Source organism: Solanum verrucosum, unplaced genomic scaffold (genome assembly GCF_900185275.1).
Source record: "Solanum verrucosum unplaced genomic scaffold, falcon-dt-bn FXZP01000217.1, whole genome shotgun sequence".
In the NCBI taxonomy this organism is placed as follows: Eukaryota; Viridiplantae; Streptophyta; class Magnoliopsida; order Solanales; family Solanaceae; genus Solanum; species Solanum verrucosum.
This window is the reverse complement of record NW_026020032.1, coordinates 408,259-428,372: the sequence shown is the minus strand read 5'-3', so window position 1 is coordinate 428,372 and position 20,114 is coordinate 408,259. Positions and strand designations below refer to the sequence as shown.

The window sequence follows — 20,114 nt, the reverse complement described above, 5'->3', positions numbered from 1 at the left end:
TAGATCTTGAACGGTTGAACCTCTTTCATATGATGAAAATTGTTCGTGTATTGAGCATTATTTGCTATGTACCATTCATGATGCTGTCGTAGAAACGACTTTATTTGAAAACGATACAATGATGATGCAAATACATTTCATACTTTTAACCCAATTCAAATCGGAGAAGCTTATTCAATGATTATTTGAAAACGATTCATTTCATACTTTAATCCAATTCAAATCAGAGAAGCTTATTCAATGATTATCATGCTTTTAGTCCCAAATTTTTAAAGATTGTTTTTTCTACATAATTCCAACAAAGATTAAAAAAAGTTCGAACAAATAGCAGCTTCCATGTAAACATTATTTCTTATATTCCTTTCCTATTTATGTTAATAATCTTTTCTTTTTTGTTAATCCAAAAGTAGGGGTGTTCACGGTTTGGATAAAAACCGATCCAAACCGAAAAACCAAACCAAATTGGTAAAATAAAACCGATTTTATTTGGGTTTGGTTTGGTTTGGTTTTAGATTTTAGAAAACCGATAGTATTTGGTTTGGTTATGGTTTTATTCGAAAAAACCCAAAGAAATAACCGAACTGAATCGATGAATTATATACATATATTTTATTAATATACATACTTAATATATTGTTTTTATAAGCAATTTTAAAGATCTTATACATATTTTCATTAAAATTTCTTTATAGTAATTTACTTATTGAAAGCAAAAATGCCTAAGATGAAACATTTATCTTATTGATTTCATGTATATGAGTGTCTATGACAATTCTTTGTGGGATTGAAAATGTTATTGTCTCTTCCTTCTAGGCCAATATAGTGAATTTTAAAGCTTTATTGATAGTAAATTTAGTGATCGAAAGTTCAGTAATTTAAGTCATTATAACTATTTTTCGTTTTGAATGGATTGTTGTCACTTTTTTCACATTTTAAATGAATTGTTTCTTTTATTTTTGTATGATTAATAACCGAATAACCGAACCAAACCAAACCGAAACCGATAATCACCAAACCGATAAATGTATATTATATTTGGTTTGGTTTGGTTTTGATAATTTTAAAACCAATTAAGTTGGTTTGGTTTTGATTTTGACCAATAACCGATCCAAACCAACCCGTGAACACCCCTATCCAAAAGAATGATATATTTTTATGATTATATAATTTGTCATTTTACCAAAAAAAAATAATTTAATTTTGTCGTCTCAGATTAAAATATATTAAATGTATCAAAATGTTTACCGTCTTAAATTATATCTTATGTGAAAAATTAAAACTATAATTTCAAAACAGGAAACAGATATTCTTTTAAGTTCGACTAAATCAAAAACTAAAACAAACCCGATTCACATATCATGTAAATAATTGTAATAGAATTTATAATTTTCATTTTATCTTAATTTATGATCATATATTTTTCTATGAATTGCTTTAAATCATAATTTCTTTAAAAAATTATAATTTAGATATCGTGTTAGTGTATTATATCACAAATATAATAAATTACAGTTGAAATAAAATGACAAAAATGAATAAACAAATCTTTAGGCTGAGACGCAGATATGTCGCTCTCTTTAAGGAGATTCAAGCTCACTGCGGCATAATCTACACCGATCCAGCAGTATCACTCTTGACTTGTTCCCTCCAGGATACAACAGCCCAACAACGTCTTACAACTCAAACAACTCCGAATTAGTTGAAGATTTCAAAACTCCACGAGAGAACACCTTCTTCAACAAATAATTACTCTCTTGTTTGTATAGTGAATATAGTTGAAAACTTAGAATATTTTTTTATGTCTCAACTCTTTCTTTCACTACACTAACCTCAATATAAACTTTTCACGTTTTCTTACACTATTTCTCTTCCACTTTATCAATCCAAAGGAAGACCACTATTTATATGTGATGAATTTTTCCTTGAAATAGATAAGAAGATAATGGATAGTAAATTTGATAAGTGAATGACCTATAAGTTACATAGGTTACCAGAATAAAGAGGTAGAATAATGGGTGGAATTAGTTGTAGATCATGGCAATAATAATTACAAGAGTTAAACCAAAGTAATGATTACATTTTTGTCAACTTATGCCCACTAATATATGCACTTAATATTTTTATTTTAATATTTAAATGCATAAACACTAACTTATCGTACCCAGTCAAACACAATTCCAAAAAAGTATAAAAAAAAAGATTAGGTAGATGTCCCACGTGCGTTAGTAATTTAGTGTCAAAGAGACAGAAGCAGACCCAAACGGTTCGTCTGGTTACGTGTTGGACATATATAAGACAGTACTACTACACCTTTGTTTAAAGCTGATTATTCATTGCCCTCTTTTCGTATTGATGTTCGATAAAATTTGAATTTACGAATATTTATTTTTTATGTCAATAGTTTTAATAGAATTTTTTTTTTTTTTATTAAAGATGAAAAGATGATGAACGCTCCCTAACAACTAGTAGTAGATGAGATTCTTCTATGTGATGTTGTGACAAGTGGCATGTATTGGGATGGAGAGTATTATTATATATGAGTTCAATTGAAATATGTGTTAGTTTTTTTATATGGAATAGAAATAATTGAAATTTCCTATAAAAATTTAATTTTGACCTAATAATTTTGAAAATGTAAGGAGTTGAACGGTAAAAACATAAAATTTGAATTTTGAATTTATGTAAGGTGGGGTCATGAATAGGAGGGTTAAGTGAAAAAAAACTTATGATCCAACTTAAATTTGAACTTATTAGATATTTAACGATCAACTATGTTATTGAAAAAATTATCAAAAGGGAAATGACATCGGGTGAGAAGACAATTGAAGACCGATCATGTTATTCCAATTAAATATGAAAAGGATTCGAAAAGGAAAGCAAAATCATAGTTATATGATCAACGAATAAATAAATTGTGATCACAACACAAAGACTACTTAGGATAAGAAAGTCCCTCATAGTAAAACATAGGAGAGCCATTGGATATATAAGTATTCATGCTTATATACTAGTGAAACATTTTAAAACAGTGCAAATTTATGTTCAAAACAAACAATATCACTAGCGAATTAGATTGTTACAAATAGATGTGAAGCCAATTGAGAATGAATACAACCATATTTTAAGGGGTGAAAAAATAGAGAGGAAGAAGTGAATCCAAATATAAATTCTATGGATCATACAATTAAAATAATGTAATTAATATGTCAGAGTTGTTAGTGAGCATTACATCAGCTAACTCAGAACTGAAAATATTGTCCTTTTTCCCACTGCAAAAATAATTTTTCCTATCTGCACATAGATTTTCCATATCTCTATTTTAACAATACTCCATATTCTCTATATCATGCAAAACGGTTACTATTTTTTTACATACACATAAGTAGCATAACCTGACAATGTAATATATTATGAGTATAATTTCATGAGTTATGGTAGTTTAAGTGTCATATTTATCGATTACTAATACTCCACCGGACTCAATTTATGTGATTTTATTTGTTTTGACACGAAATTTATGAGAGAAAAACTTTTGTTTTAAAACAAGTTATAAATATTTATGTGGCTAAAAAATTATATCATTAAAAATAAAATAAACATTTTAAAGTTAAAATACTACGTATGGTAGAAATTGTCTTTGCGGAGATCTAATTATATAAGTATCATTTATATTGTTAGAGCGTAGGATTTCAACTCAACTTAATATATTGTCTAGTGCAATTGAGGTGTCAAATCCATTTTGAAATTTACGAGCATCTTTCTTATCATATCAAATAATAATGATATGTGATGTCGTAAGGTGTTAGATTAAGTTCTCCAATGAGTGCAATTCTTATGTTTAGTTGTCATCGTTGAGTCTAGAACTCTGAATAAATTGTCCGTAATAAGTCAGAGGAAGGATCATGATAATGTCAAGTCATCATGCCCCGGAACCTATCTCAATGAGAATAAAAGGATGTCTACATATTGTGGATGATTTTTCTTCACCATTTATGATTTTCCTCTTGAATTTACGGTAGCTAGTTAAAAGTGTTTTACTAGGGAGAGGAATTAGACTATCTCCTCATGAGTGAAAGGCCCTAGTAAAAGATATATTTCAAAGATATTATTCATATACTATATTATGATAATGAATATACCATATTAATTCGAGGTTTGGAATGACCTCGTGCTAAAGGAAACGTTTCATTTTCCATAACAAAACAAATAATACCATGACTACAAATTTAGAGAGACACAAAAAATGTCGCCTTAATCTGCAAGGAAAATGAACTTTGCTCCTCTGTGCGTTGAGTTAATTTCTTGAGTTTTCACACCCAATTAGCTTTAACTAGATACCAAGGCTAAAGGATGAGTTTGAAGTCTATTACATATTTTGTAAATTAGATCAACCAAAAGACATTAGACTGTAATTTTTCGAGTAAATAATTCACTCCCTTAAAGCCCATAACTCAAGAGATCATGATATATTAACTACATATATTACAGACACAAATCTTTTAGCTTTAACTACTTCATTTCCTAGCAGAAAGCCCACCTTCTTGGGCCTTAAAGCCCAAGAGGCCAGCAACGTTGATACTACTTCAAAAGGCCCATAAGCTATTGCATACCCAAGTTCTTTTGATTTTTTTTGGACCAGTTACTTTTAAGCAAATGGAAAATGTGATTATATTTTCAAAATAAAACTTTAAACTATTGCATACCCAAGTTCTTTCGCGAAATCTTAGTGTCATCGATATTGTCATAGTACCATCTTCCGTTTCTCAAACTATTGCACACCCAAGAAACTAAATAAAAGTATTATTATTATTATAAATAAAAGGTAAAATAACTAAAACCTCTTAAACTTGTCAATTGGCTAAACTTTCATTATGTTTATTCAAATAAAATAAAATCACAAGGGATCATTTGTTCATTTTCCCTTTTCACAACTTCCTAAAGCACAACATTTGTTCGGTAACAAGGGATTGACAAAAATATGTTTAATTGGCTTAAGTCAATTGGTTCCAACAATGTGACATTTGAATTACATTAAGTGGAAACCCTATGACAGGTACCAGACACTGGATGAAAAAACAATGTAGTTGCTCGATCTGAACTACTTAATCCACGTGCTAGATTGATCATCCGCAGTGTATGCACAAACTACTTCTACCATGTAGATTATCCACACTTCTTTTGGACAGTGAAACTAGGTAATCTGCTCCAAAAGAGATCAATCATGAGGGAGGACGAACCTCAACTTCACCTCGTTTTTCCAACCTCCCTGCCATCACATGAGAGATATTTGTATTTAGAACAAAAATTTCCTCTATTATAATAACCACAAAGAGCATCAAAATGAACTATTAATAACAGAAAGCAAAGCGAGAAGTTTAGATACATATCCAGATATACACCTCTACTTATGACCTTTGTTTCTTAGAAGAGGAACAACTGGCTTCTTCATGATGTTCACTATCGTCGTATCTGATCCTCCTTATCCCAAGGGAAAGTTCTGTTGATGGTTCATCATTGGTCTCAACATGCTCAGATTCATCTTTATAGAACAAACGAAGTCCACATTCCTCCAATTCTTCAGGAAAAGATAACATAATGTGCCCATAGTCATTTGGTGTTTTACCATTTGCGTTAGATGTATCCCATAAGCCAGCAAAAGGTACCAAGAAAAACTGAATCTTAGAATATATATAAAATTCTGAATGATTGGATAAGACAAGTTTCTGGGTGATACACGGCATCCCTTCAGAACTAATAATCAATTGAGCCGTGTTTTGAATTAAACGTCCAGAGTAACATACAGCAAATCCCAAGAAGTTATCTGATACATACCAGTTTTCAGGCAAATTGACTGAAACACTTTTATCCATTCCCTGATAGTGGAACCAACTAGGGATATTACTCCACTCACTCGCAAACACTCTTAACGACAAGGAATCTGAAGCAGAGATGTCATGCTGGAATGATGAGATATTTTGAAACAGTGAATTACAGATCAAATCATTGCGCCAATCTGCACATATTGTATCTAATTGCGGTGGAAATTCTGGCAGCCGTGTAAGCCTCGTGCAATCGGCTAAGTACAAGAATCGAAGAGCACCAAGTTGGGCTATGCTTTGAGGCAAATGCTCAAAATTATCTCCCTCGAGATGCAACTCTTTCAAAGAGGATAAGTATCCAATATCTTCCGGAATTCTTCCATCTATGAATTTGGAGGAACTAAGCTCCAGGATTTCCAATGAGAGTAACCCGCCATTAATTGGAGGAAACACAAAGTACACTTCATCTTCTCTTACATAATTTGCAAACTTCAAGGATTTAAGCTTGTTCAAGCGGACAATGGAAGAAGGAGGTCGTGAAATTAGAGTACAACTAGCATCAAGTTCCTCCAAGTTTTCTAAATCACCTATCTCTTCGGGCAAGCTTTTAAGTGTGAAGCAGCACGACACATCTAGCTTCACCAAGCCTTTCAACTTAACAATGCTGCTTGGAAGTGCTTCAAGATTTTTCATGTCACTCAAATCTAGCTCTGTGAGAAGAGTTTGGTACTGAATAGATAATGGTAGTTCCCTTATCCCACTGTTTACTGAGAGACTCACTAACTCCGGCTTCATTGTACCGAGGAATTCTGGAAATTCCATTAAACTATAGCAATCTTGTAGATTCATAGATTCAAGAGATTTCATGTTAACACATGGAAATCTCCTAAGCTTGTTACACTAATTCAAATTTAACTCAATGAGTTTTTCGCAATATGCTAGGGAATAGTGAACCTCTTCAAGCTTACTACAGTTCTCCAGATACAAATACTCCAAATTTGGCATCCCCGTGAAATCTGGTGTTTGAACCAGGCTTTCAGAAAATATGAGATCTAGCTTTCGTAGAGACGGCAAATGTATATGCTGCTATTCAAAATAGAGAAAGAATGATCTTTGTGTTTAATTTACCCCTTAGACCAAAAATGAATAAAGACATCTGAATTATGAGAGTCTTAACACAATATTTTGAGTGAAATTGGAAAATGTTTTATTTTATTTTTATATGGAAAATCTTTTTTTTTCTTTTGGTGAGAGTGTTTAGTTGTCGGTGTAGATCAAATATTAAGAATATGGCATCTAGACAACTATTAAACGGGGAATGAGTTTACCCGATGGATTTTATGTTTTAAGAGTCATGTGGATGTTACTTGAGTTTAACACTGTTACTTTTAAACGGATTTTATTAAGGAGATTAAAAGTACTCCACTTTAGCAAAATGAAGGGATTAAAAATGTTCATATTATATATATTTGAAGGCCAAAATGAACCTATTCCTATAGATATGGTATAGTTTTAGTCCAAATCCAATATATGAAACCTTAATCATCATTCAAGAAGATAGTAGTACAGAATGAACTCCTTCGATAAGTATTCATTTTGTCCCACTACATAAAACCTAGGATGAGATTCATATTTTTGTAGGTAAATATTTGAATGATCAAATTTTAAATTGAGCTTCTTAGTTAAAATAATGAGGCAAGCTTTGAAAAAAAAGACATAACGATATTTTAATTTTAATAGAAAAGGGACTAAATTGCCCTTAAACTATCAGAAATAGCTCCATTTTATCCTTCATTGCTTTTGATATACCAAAAATACCCTTGCTATTATTTTTTGGACCAAAAAATGCCTCCAAGCTAATGTTGTCCACATGAGCATGTTAGGGCCATTTAAATAATAGAAAAAGCTGACATGACAATTCAATATGACAAAATAGGGTTAAATTGCCTTTGAAGAAATTGCTTATTTAATTTTTACATTTATATGACGTTGGGTTTCGTCGTATCAATGAATGATTCTTACCTAATCTATTTTTTTAAACTCGAACTTAACTTGATTGTTTAAAAGTGTATGTTACATTAAATCCAACAGAAAATAGATGGCAGGGTGTTTTGGTTGTCAGAAGCAAATGAAGGATTAATTGAGCTATACTTGTTAGTTTAAGGACAATTTTAGCCCTTTTTCATAGTAACAATATGAAAACTCAATATTGTATAACATATATTAATTTGAGTTTATGGAATTAATAACTTATTTCATTTAAATACAAACACCATAATTCTAGGACAAGTAACCATAGAAAGTAGAAAAAAGGGGAAAATATACATCTTAACTATGTGATCTGGAGTGAATATACCTTTTGTTAAAAAAATAAAATGATGCATATATAACATGAACGTTTAACAAATAATGCATATTTATTATTTTCATTAACAATTAAATTTTAAAAAATTTGAAGTTAGTTTTTTAATTTCTAAACACTCACATGGTTTTTTAAAAAATTACTCACTCAATTTTTACCCCTCTAGACCTAATCCAACTAAAGAACCTCATCCCTCTTTATTCAGACCTGACTCAAACTCATCTTATGTTTGAGTAGAAGATGGATTGGGTTTTTATTCATTTGGGTCGGGTCTAAAGGGAAAAAAAATGAGGGGTAATTTTTTAAAGCCACATGAAATTTTTGAATTTTAAAAATCAATTTTATAATTATTATTTTTAATTCAATAAATACAGACTTGTTAACGGAAATGGTACATATGCACCATTTGTTAGAAGACAGAGTATATATATCATTTTTTTAAACAAAGGATATATCAATTCCAAATCGCAAAGTTGAAGGGTATTTACCCTTTTCCTTAGAAAGTAGCTTAAATAAAATGGTACCTCTGTTTCCTTCCATAAATAATGCAGCCTACTCCAACGAAGTTCAAGATGAACAAGCTTTTCTGGTTTAAAATTTTCTGGCAATGACTTCCAAGAATAGTCATTCCAGACTAACCAACGCAAGTTATTGGACAGGTACTCAATAGAGTCATCATGGTGATTCGAAGAGGGACGTGAAGCAAAGAATTTGATAAGACCATCAACTTGTAATATCCTAAGACTTTTCATTTTTTCCATTGCCTCAATATTAAAGCATCGTTCTTTTCCATAGTAACTAAACCAGATTGCTTCCACTGTCATGGTCCCCTGATAAAAAGATCATGAGTCAACTAATCATAACTTCACATGTTGCTTACAAGAAATATTTTGTGCAAATATTTATATTTTCTAATAATACTTTTTTTTGAGAAGTTCTTTAGCATCAAATCATAAAAAATTCAATGTACTGATAGAATAAATATTGTAATTGGAACAATACAAATAATTGTCATCTTTTAATTTATTTATTTTTAAATCAATGATTAAGTGAATTCTTGGTTGAGGATTGGTATGTTATGATTTGACCCTTCTTACTTGTATTTTTTTATGTGAGGATTTTTATAGGATAAATATGTGGGTGATATTAGCTTTAAAAACTATTTACTTATTGGTGTGTATAACATGCAATCTTAAGAAAGAAACTGGATAAAACATATTAAACACTAATTCATAGACGATTAGCTATGTTAGGCAATTGATGTTACTTTTGCTTCTTTTATTAAAAAATAAATAAATAAAGTAAAGTAAAGAGCTAAAATGACGTACCTGTAAGAATATGAAGCAAGAGGAACAAATAATTGGAATTGACTGGCTTATACGTCTTTGAAATATAAAATTAGAAATTAAATATTATTGCATTGTTTAGCTTACTTACTGTATAGTCTATCATCACTTTTTTGACATCTTCAACATCCCATATTCTGCTACGTTTTTTCGGAAGCTTTTGCATTTTCACCACATATCTACCCATATCTTCAATCAAATCATGCATTTCAATCCTATCATATTCAGAGATGAACACAAGAGATTTATTAATCAGAACATTCAATCCGTATTCAGCTCCAAAGTCACAACTCTCAAGAATTTGCATGACTTCTTTTCTTTCTTTTCCACGGAAGAAACATGCGATATCTAGAAATATCTCTTGCTCTTCGGGCTCCAACCCATCATAACTTATTTTGAGTTTTTCAACAATTTCTGAATTAGAGTTTTTCTTTATTTGCTCTACAGTTATTCTCCACAAAGTTAGACATTTTTTATGCAATAAAGAACCCCACACCTTGAGGGCTAAAGGAAGGCCTTTAGCGTGATTTACTACCTCCAATGAGAACTTCTTAAAACTCTCATCTGGATCTTCTTTTTTAAAAGCATGCTTATTGAATAATTGCATAGCTTCATGATCAGGTAGTGTAGACACTTCGTATATCGCATCATCCTTCTCTATCAAATGTTTGTTTCTAGTTGTTACAATGACTCTACTGCCATTACCAAACCAATCAACATCACCTGCTAAATACTCCAAATGCTCACTGTGATCTATATCATCAAGCACAATTAGCACCTTCATAGAACAAAGTATGCTCGGAATCATGCACTTCCCATCAAACTTATTATTGACGTAATCATCTTTTTTTCTTAACAGTTTAGAGAGAAGGGTGTTTTGTAAAGAATAAATTTCATTCTTTTTTGCATTTTCTTTAACATCTGCAAGAAAACAGGAAGCTTTAAATTGATAAGATATAGCATCAAAAATAGCTTTTGCTATTGTTGTTTTACCGACTCCGCCTATTCCCCAGATCCCTAAAATCCGAACATCGTTGATTTCCATTTGAAGTTTGGATTTTAGTTTCTCTAAGTAATCGTTTATTCCCACAACATCTTGCAAAAAAGATAAAGAATAAGCATTTGTGCGAAACTTGGAAGAGATGCAGTCTACGATCTGTTGGATATGCTCTGATTCAATCCTACATAAAGAAGAAGATTGTTAGTTTAGGAGGACTTTTATGTATCCTCTCTAATTAAATTGATAGAACTATGCCTTCTTAACAATAAAAATGTATATACTGTACCATCTAAATAATAATCAATGAAATTATATTGTGTTTGAATGGAAATTATTCCATTTTTTCATTTAAAGTAATTATGTGTATTCAACTAACCCGTCACGGATATCATATCCTTTTAGATTTGCGGCAACAGTTAGGGCATTTCTCCATCTTTGCACCTTCTGCATCCCCTCAACATCATCCTTATACTTTAATTCATGTTCGGCAAATGCGGCTCCAAAGCTTTCACTTTGGTTTCGAACATGTGATGGATCCACATCATAGAAGATTGGTATGACTGTTTGTCCATTTTCTTCATCTTTGCATTCCATGATCTTCACTAGTTCATTCAAGCACCACTTAGATGTAGCATAATTCTTTGAGAAAACAATAAGTGCAACTTGAGACTCTTCGATAGCTCTCAAGAGTTCTTTCGGAATTGAATCTCCATGTTCTAGCCTTTTATCATCTTGAAAAGTGCTTATTCCCCTATTTTTCAAACCTTCGTATAAGTGACCCGTAAATGTTTTTCCGAGTGTCTTCACCTCTGAAACTTAGAAACACAACGTACTTCCATCGAGGACAATACTTTGAATTACTCGCAGAAGAAGAAGAAGAAGCCATAGATTCGATGAATTGTCTGAAAAGAAAAATATTTTTTTATGGATGAGATCAATTGATGATATTTTGGACAAAGTCTGTGTACTGACAATTCAGACAAGGCGACGGAGGATATGGCTGTGGCTGTTGTCCATTCACTTTACAAATGTGGAAATGGCCTAGAACCTGATATTTGTTGGGTTGGATCTTCTAGATTAATTGTCTGAAAAGAAAAATATTTTTTTATGGATGAGATCAATTGATGATATTTTGGACAAAGTCTGTGTATTGACAATTCAGACAAGGCGGCGGAAGATATGGCTGTTGTCCATTCACTTTACAAATGTGGAAATGCCCTAGAACCTGATATTTGTTGGGTTGGATCTTCTAGATTAATTTTATGTTGTTTTGGTATTTTTTATTTGGGCCAAAGTCCTTGTACTGAATGTTGGTTTCAGAAAGTTAAATAAAAAGGCCACAAAAATTTGATTAAAAAACAAAGGTCCGAATTTGAAATATGAAAAATATCTCAAAAGTTAAATTAATATGGAATGGAGGGAGTAGTTTATGAATATTTACTTTTACCCTCAATATTATAAAATTATAATTTTACGGATGATTTGAAATGAAGCAATAGTACTTTAATGCTCACGCTTAATTCAATCAATTTAATAAGAGTTAAATGACATTCATATTCTCCTTCATTTATAGGCTATAAATGTTTTTTTCCTTTCTTTTCCTCCTTATTTTCTGGTTTATTGTTTACATATTAATAATAAAAAATACTCCCTCCATTCCATTTTATATGTCATCCCTTTCTGTAAATAGCTGGACCACAATACTTGTCATTTTATAAAATTTATGCATAAATTACCATATACATGTATGGTATAAATATTTTTTTTGGCAAACAAGAGAGTGACGATCAATATTAATGGTGTTATTTGCTCACAAAAAAAAAAAAACATATGCAGTATATATATTTGAGTATGTAATATAGCTCCTCAAAGCTTGTTCTAATAAAATGTAGTATTCCATAAAATCAATTATGAGAAGACTTCATTATGTGTTCAATTGGAACAAAACATAATTTGAGGTTTAACAGAGGGCAAAACACTACCCCAACTTTAACGCTCAAATATCAGAAGAACATGACTGGTAGATAACAACTCTTCCCAAGGTTCAACAGCAAGGAGGAAACTACAATAGAAACCTTCAAGCTTCGAAAGTACATGTTTGATATTATAGAAGAATGCCCTAGACATAAGATTTCGAGTATCTATAGAGTCAGATAACGGAATACCAACAAGAATATGTCAACAACAAAGTATAACGATTTTCTACAGACGTGGAGAAGCACATCTTTCAGTAGAACCAGTCTGGGATCGAGCTACTTATAGAAATGTAATAGTTGCACAAATCTCTGGCCGGCAGAAAGCTGAGCAATGTCAAACGAGGTGTTATAGAAAGGAACAGTTAAAGCATGGACATATGTTATTAATTGCTTACTACCCGTTGTTGAACCATTGTTTCAGCATGAGAAAAGAGAATGCAACAGAACACTCGCATAACAAGTTTCTAGCATACTTCAATTATTCTAACGTATAACATAGTCATTCAACCATTAAACTTATGCATCATCGCCAATGCCAATGAACTAACCCTTGCAAAGTTGCAAGCACACTAAAATAGTATCGTTTCCATTCCAATTTTGTATGACACTTCCCTTTTGGGTCATCCCCAAATATTTACTCATCAACTATTCAAAATTTTGAACTTTGATCTGATGGTTTCTGCATTCAACTAACTTTTCAACCAGTCTAATGTAGTCATATAAAAAGAACGGAGTAAGTATTTATTAAGAGCCTTGGATATCTAAAGAGATGAATCCTAACTTCAATAGTAAGGACAGAGAAGTGGTCACTGAGTCTCATTATTATTGTATACACAGAGCAATGCCTGTTTTAAGGCCTAAAATCTCCTACCACACCAAGAAAAATCACATCCCTCTACCATAGGTGTGGCTATAATTATATCTGGTCGCAACTATACAAAGTACAGAACAAAAAACTGCAATCTTTGAGAAGCAAATTACTAGATGAACATGCATCTTCGAGAGCAATACTTCAACACGATAAATCATCCGTGGATGATATCCGTTATAAAAAACAAGAGCATATCAGAATTTGAATCGCATTCCACATGAAACAATAAAAACCATGTATAGAGAACACCACATCATGGATAAAAATCAGTACTTAAACAACACAACACGAGCATAGCAAACTTCGAATTGCATTCCACGAGAAACAATAAAAACCATGAACAAGACCACATCAAGGATAAAAATCATTACTTTATCGCAAAAATGTACATCTAACCACAATGAATATATGTTAAAACATTTAGTATTAACTCTAATGATTCTCCAACATATACAAAAATCGACTCTGCTCATAGAAAAGAATTGCTTACTTACTACAATTGCTTATCTTCCACTATCCTCAATCGCATTTCAATCAATCTGGCATTGAATTCCCCATCACTAACCTTCAACATCTCCGATAAAGATAACGAAAACCCATGCTCCATCAAAAGCCTATGCCGAGGCTTAATCTTCCTCTCCAAACTAAACGAAAAGTACTGAGGAAACCTCTTCAATTCCCCTATATCCCCATTCATCTCCTTCAAAAAATACTCAACTTTCGGCCTAAAATTTTTCTCAATACTAAATGTCAACAACCCAGGTGACCTCAAAACCATATTAACCACATCATCGCGTTCGAATCCCAAACTCAACATGTAATCAATTTTAGGGTTCAATGTTAGCTCAACACTGGAAACAAGCAAAACAGTGGTTTGACAAGTAATCCGATTCTGACCCACAAACCCAAATTCCTTCAAGAATTCAAATGTGGGTTTCAATTGATCTTCAACACTACAAACAAGAATTCTCGGACATCGGATAATGGATTTCCGAATGTCGTGGAAAGGGATAACGACGTCGTTTAACAAGAAATCGAAAATTGGGTAAAGGTGGATATAAGGGTCGGAGGTTAAAAGCTGAGGATGCATATCAAGTATTCGACCAATTGCCGAACGTTCAATTCCCATTGAAAACAGACATATTTCAACAGATCTGATCGAATCGAGCGTTGCTGATCGAAGATGGGGGTTTAGTTGAAGGACTTTTGTGGGATTGATATTGAGTTCTTGAAGATAGAGTATTTTCTCCCGGAATTTGAGACCACAGTCAGTTGAAGTAAGGGTGGGTGGGGTGGAGAGGTGAAGGGATTTGAGTGAGGTTTTTGTGGGTTTTGGAGAAATTGAACAAATGGGTATTGGAGAAGAGGGGTTTGGGGTGATGGAAGAAAAGGGGATTAGGGTTTTGGGAGGGTTTATCCATGTTAGCATCTCAGGTAGAAGAAGTGACATTGAAGAAGAAAGGACTCTGTTTGCATGCTTTGTGTTGGAGTTTATTGAGAAAGATGATGACTACTTCATTAGAGTTTTTCTTTGAGTTTGTGTTTTGTTGGGTAAAAACTACTTCTATAGCCTATCTCCTTATCCCTATTGTAATTGTATATACCAATTTCTTATTTTATTTTGAGCTAATTGCTAAAATAATCCACAAAGTATTTTGGTTACGTCAGTTTTATATCTGAACTATTATATGTATAAGTTTTCTAAGTGAATTGTTGAATATTTATCGAAACACACTTTGATTATCAGTTATTCACTTTTCCTATCTGAACGGTAGTAATATTTCAAGTAGGAAAAGTGAACAACTGATAGTTCAAGTATGTATTGATAAATATTTGGTGATAGACTGATAGTTCAGATTGAGAAGTCCACACGCATGATAATTTAGATATGAAACTCAAAAATTAGGATACACCTATCCTTCGACCTTTTATTTTTGAAAAAAAAAATACTACTATGTAAGTGCCCTTTCAACTTGTCACTTACGCAATTTAACTTTTGAGAAAATTAGTATAATTTACAAAAAAAAAAAAACTTTACGTAATTTAGTTAATAATACCATGAGGCCACAATACCTTCCCAACCTCCAAAAATTCAAACTCAAAATTTTATCCACAACTTTGGGAAATTGCAAACTATATGTGAACGTGATCACTATAGCAAACTGTCAATTTACAAACAAATTTTGTTGTGATTCATGATGTCTCACCAATTGAGGATAATAGATCATTACTAGATCTATCTCTCCACAAAATTTTCAGAAGATTCCATCTTGTTGTTCAAGAGAAATCAGTCAACAAAGTTTGACGAAATTTTGGTTTGTATGATAGTGAATAAAATTGAATATTATTATATATGAATGTATAAAAACCACTTGTAATTTTGTATAATATTGTACATCAAGTTTTTAAACATTTTTTGTAAATTAGAAAATGGAGGTTTTGGTAGAATATTGTATACTATATGTATATTATTGTATATTTGATTACATACAGATTATCATCAATGAATTAAAAAAATTCCAATATCAAATCCTTGAAGATAGTAAAGCCCAACGTTCTTCTGTAGGATACATTCAAAAGGCTTGAAGATGAGTGAGATATTTGAATGAAAAAAAGGATTGATAGCCCATTGTGAATTATGAAGAAGAAACAGATACCTAGACAACACTTGACCAACGTGAGTATTGGCATGTATATGAAACATATACTCTTATTTTATGAATGTATTAGCATATATTTGATATCAGATACATGTATCTAGATAACTGTATCTACTTATTTTTCTCCTTAGAAGTATGTATTATGCACAAATACAGTGTATACATCATTGTATACTTGATACGTAATACTACAGGATAGAAGATACATGTATCTAGATAAATATGTCTTTTATCTTGTTCAATTTGATATTGTGAAAGACAAATGCATTGTATAGTACTAGAAATTGATACATACATGTATGGTATGAAACATATACATGTATGGTATAAAAAGAAGATACACAAACATACTTATGTATCAAATATCCGGACAAGAGATGAGAGAGGTGAGAGGGAAAAGGTGTCACGAACTGTATCTCAAATATAACCTCTTAGCGAGTGACATACAATGTATATTTGATTAAAATAGGAAAAAGGCAAAAGAAAGAGGAGCCACGAGAGAGGCGAGAGAGAAAGAAAAGAGGAGCGACACGATCTATAGTTATTTAAAGTAGAGCAACTTTCACATATAGCAAACAAAAAAATCATACTTGTATACTATAGCAAAGTTTGCATAATTATGCTCCATAGTAAACATATATATGTATAATTCGATATACATATACAATTGAAAGCTATGTTTATTTCGCTATATATATATATATATATATATAAATAGGCAATTGTATAATTCGTTGGCTCCTCTTCAGATTTGTATAATCTCGCTGGCAGGCCATTTGTATAAATTGTTGTTAGCCTCTCGTTTGTATAAATTGTTGACAAAAATATTTGTATATCAAAAATCGCTCTCTCTTTCGCTTTATACAAACATAAATTATACATTATATTTGTATAATATGTGTTTGTATAAAACGAGAAAGAGAGAAAGACAAAAGAGAACTGGGCAGGGGAATATTTTTATTGTATAATTATAATTGTATAGGATGAATATAATATATGTATTTGCATGTGTATATACAATTTTCTCTCGCTTTATACAAACAGAGACGCAATTTATACAATTCTTTGTATAAAGCGAGAGAGGCGAGCACAGAGGGAGCGAGCGAGAAAGGGAGAGTGGCGAGCGAGAATTTGGAGGGAGAGAGGCGACTGACAAACGTTTGCTACAGGGCACAATTAAATCAAAGTGTGGTTATACCATTTAATTTGAATTAATAGTTTGCCATTATGTATAATTTTCCCTTTAAAGTATCATTGCATAACGTAATTCCAAAATATACTATCGTATTTTGTGAAATTTCCCCTATATATTCCTCTTGCGTAAATAAACAAGGAAAACCAGGAGATATAAGACGAGCCCAAAGTTATTGGGCCTCTAATGTGGCTTGTGACATAATGTCTAGCCCAATATCTATATGTAAGTTTAAGGAATTTACCAAGTGAGACAAAATGTCTCCACATTTCAATTTTTAATACTTATGAAATATAAAAGAATAACTAAAAGTATAAATCAGAAGTGACATAGGAAAATAAATTCATTGAATTGAATAGGACTAGAAATTGAACAGTAGCTCTATGATAAAATTATTATCCTATGGCAATTCTAAGATAACTGACTTAATGAGTTCGAATTTGAATCAGAACTATTGGGTTCATATAAACTTAATGTGCATATCTCCATAATTCATTATACTCTTTACCTACCTAAGTTATCACTGAATTGATCAAATAATTATTCCTAATCCACAACTATCTATATTTGTTTAATGAATTTTTAAACACATACGCAAAATTCGAGTAAAAGCAACTACATTTCATCCAAATTGTATGGAAAAAGAAAATTGTGTCTAGTAATTGGCTGCATCAATATGTAACACATGATTAAATCATGTGCAACTAGATAGCTTTTTTAGTACTAAGCGTATGATTATTTCACATCGAAAGATAAGAATTAAGATGCATGAAATTTTTTGTTTTCTTTTTATTTCTTCCAGAATTTTTCCTTCTCATCTTTCACATCACAATATTATATTATTTATAATATATAAATTTTAGAAAAATAGAATAAGAAGAGAAGTAGGACAAGTAAGATGAGCGATAAATGCGGCGAAAACACATGTGAAAATGTCCAAAAAATATGACATCCCCAAAGATCCCCTATATCTCTATTTTCTTGGCCCCATTAATTAGCTCCCATACAATGGAGTTCGAAAAGTTGGAGACTGAGTGCCCGTTTGGATTGACTTATTTTAGGTGCTTTTAATTTAAAATAGCGTTTAAGCAGTTTTAAAGTGTTTGGGTAAAGTTAAAAAGTGCTTATAAGCACTTATTTTAAGGAAAAATGACAGAAATCTCATCTTTTAGTTTACTTATTACCATTATCCCCTATAAGTTTTATAAATCTCCAAAATCCTTCATTTTCGCACATCAGATTAATGTATCAGGCGCATCAGATTAGTGTATCATGTATACAATGTTCATCAGATTAGTGTATCATGTATAAAATGTAATGTATCTTACTTAACGATTAATGTATCTCGCGCATCAGATTAGTATATCAGCCCTTATATTATTGTATCCCTTTGAGGGATTTCTGTTATTGTAAACTTTTAAGGGATAAATTGTAATTTTGCCTTAAAAGTATGTGATTTCTGTAATTTGCCCATATTTTAAAGCCAAAATAACAAAAATAAGCCAAAAGCCAATCCAAACAGGCCTTGAGTTAGTGTTTGATTATAGAAATAAATATATACTTATAGAATTATATTATATTATTGTAAAATCTCACTTATTTCTCAGCCAGAATTGCAATTAAATTAATATTTAATGGGATATTGAGGGACGTCCAAACTAATATGGGGTGAAAGATAAATTTATACGAGTTGAAAGAGTTTTGGAATAATATATGAGTAAACCTACGGATGAAATTCTTGGTCCTTATTCATTATAATGGAGCCTCGAAAAGCATGTTGAAAAAGAAGATTCTTGGTCCTTATTCATTTTCTATCGCATATTAAAAAAAAATTCAATATAGATGACAACGAGCTAGACAAAAATAAAAGAGATCAAACATAAAAATAAAGAGTAAGCTCGTCATTCATTTTAACGAAGGAGGATGAAAAAAGTGTCATCTAGCCATTGAAAGGATGTTTCTCCGGTCCGATCCATTCCACTCGTTTAATATAGCCAAAAAAATATAGCAGCTTCAGACACGTATAACAAACATGTCTCACGTCAATTTCATATATACTTATCTTTATTATCTCTCAAATCGCTTTCATTTTAACGAAGGAGGATGAAAAAAGTGTCATCTAGCCATTGAAAGGATGTTCCTAATCACCTAATGTTAGAATAATTATCATGGATTAATGTTATTAGTGATAATCGAGCATAAAAACTTAAAAGATGTGATTTTAACTTGAGAGTTTTCTTATTAAATGTTCAAGCACTTGATTTTGGCTATATTTGTTAGAGAAGTGATTTCATGTTGGTCTTTTTAATGTAAAAAGTATTTTCTACGTCCCTAATTACTTGTCCACTTTTCATTTTTTAGTTGTCCCTAATTACTTGTCCATTTTGATAAATCAAGAAATGACAAAAAAATTTACTTATTATATCCTCAATTAAATGATTAATTACTTTGATCAATATGTAGGATTTTTCATTTACTTCATAGTCAATAGGGGTAAAATGATAAATTTATTGTGCCATTAATTATTTTCTTAATAGATATTGTATATCAATTTAAAATTGGACAAATAATTAGGACAGAAGGAGGAGTACTTTCTAGTATGACCTCTTTGCCAATATTTAATCATCATTAACTACATATTAATAAAATAAAGTAGTAAGAGAGTGTTAATGGGATATTGAGTCACTAGGCTCAAAACACAAGAAGAGAAAAGAAGGGCAGATGGAAGAAGATGAGGGGTGTTTGTTTGACTAGTCATTGTCAGCCTTTTCAGGGCATCACGCATACCCTCAATTCTTCCCAATTTTCAAGTTTGAATACTCTGATAATATTCAATTGAAAATAAATAAAATAGATATAATATGTTAACATGACTTTTAATTTTGGCA

At 31.4% G+C, this 20,114-nt stretch overlaps 1 protein-coding gene and 1 pseudogene across 1 annotated transcript; both read right to left on the bottom strand.

Annotated features, from left to right (window-relative positions):
* Window positions 1-4,881: 4,881 nt before the first annotated feature.
* On the bottom strand, window positions 4,882-11,419 carry LOC125821464 (TMV resistance protein N-like; annotated as a pseudogene).
* A 2,448-nt stretch (window positions 11,420-13,867) lies between these two features.
* LOC125821478 (transcription termination factor MTEF1, chloroplastic) lies at window positions 13,868-14,855 on the bottom strand. The gene has a single exon (XM_049500896.1). The coding sequence runs from the start codon at window positions 14,822-14,824 to the stop codon at window positions 13,868-13,870; it is 957 nt and encodes a 318-aa protein (XP_049356853.1). The 5' UTR covers window positions 14,825-14,855.
* Window positions 14,856-20,114: the final 5,259 nt, after the last annotated feature.

Coding starts and splice junctions, on each gene's coding strand:
- LOC125821478 (XM_049500896.1), bottom strand. CDS start 14,824: ATGTCACTTCTTCTACCTGAGATGCTAACATGGATAAACCCTCCCAAA.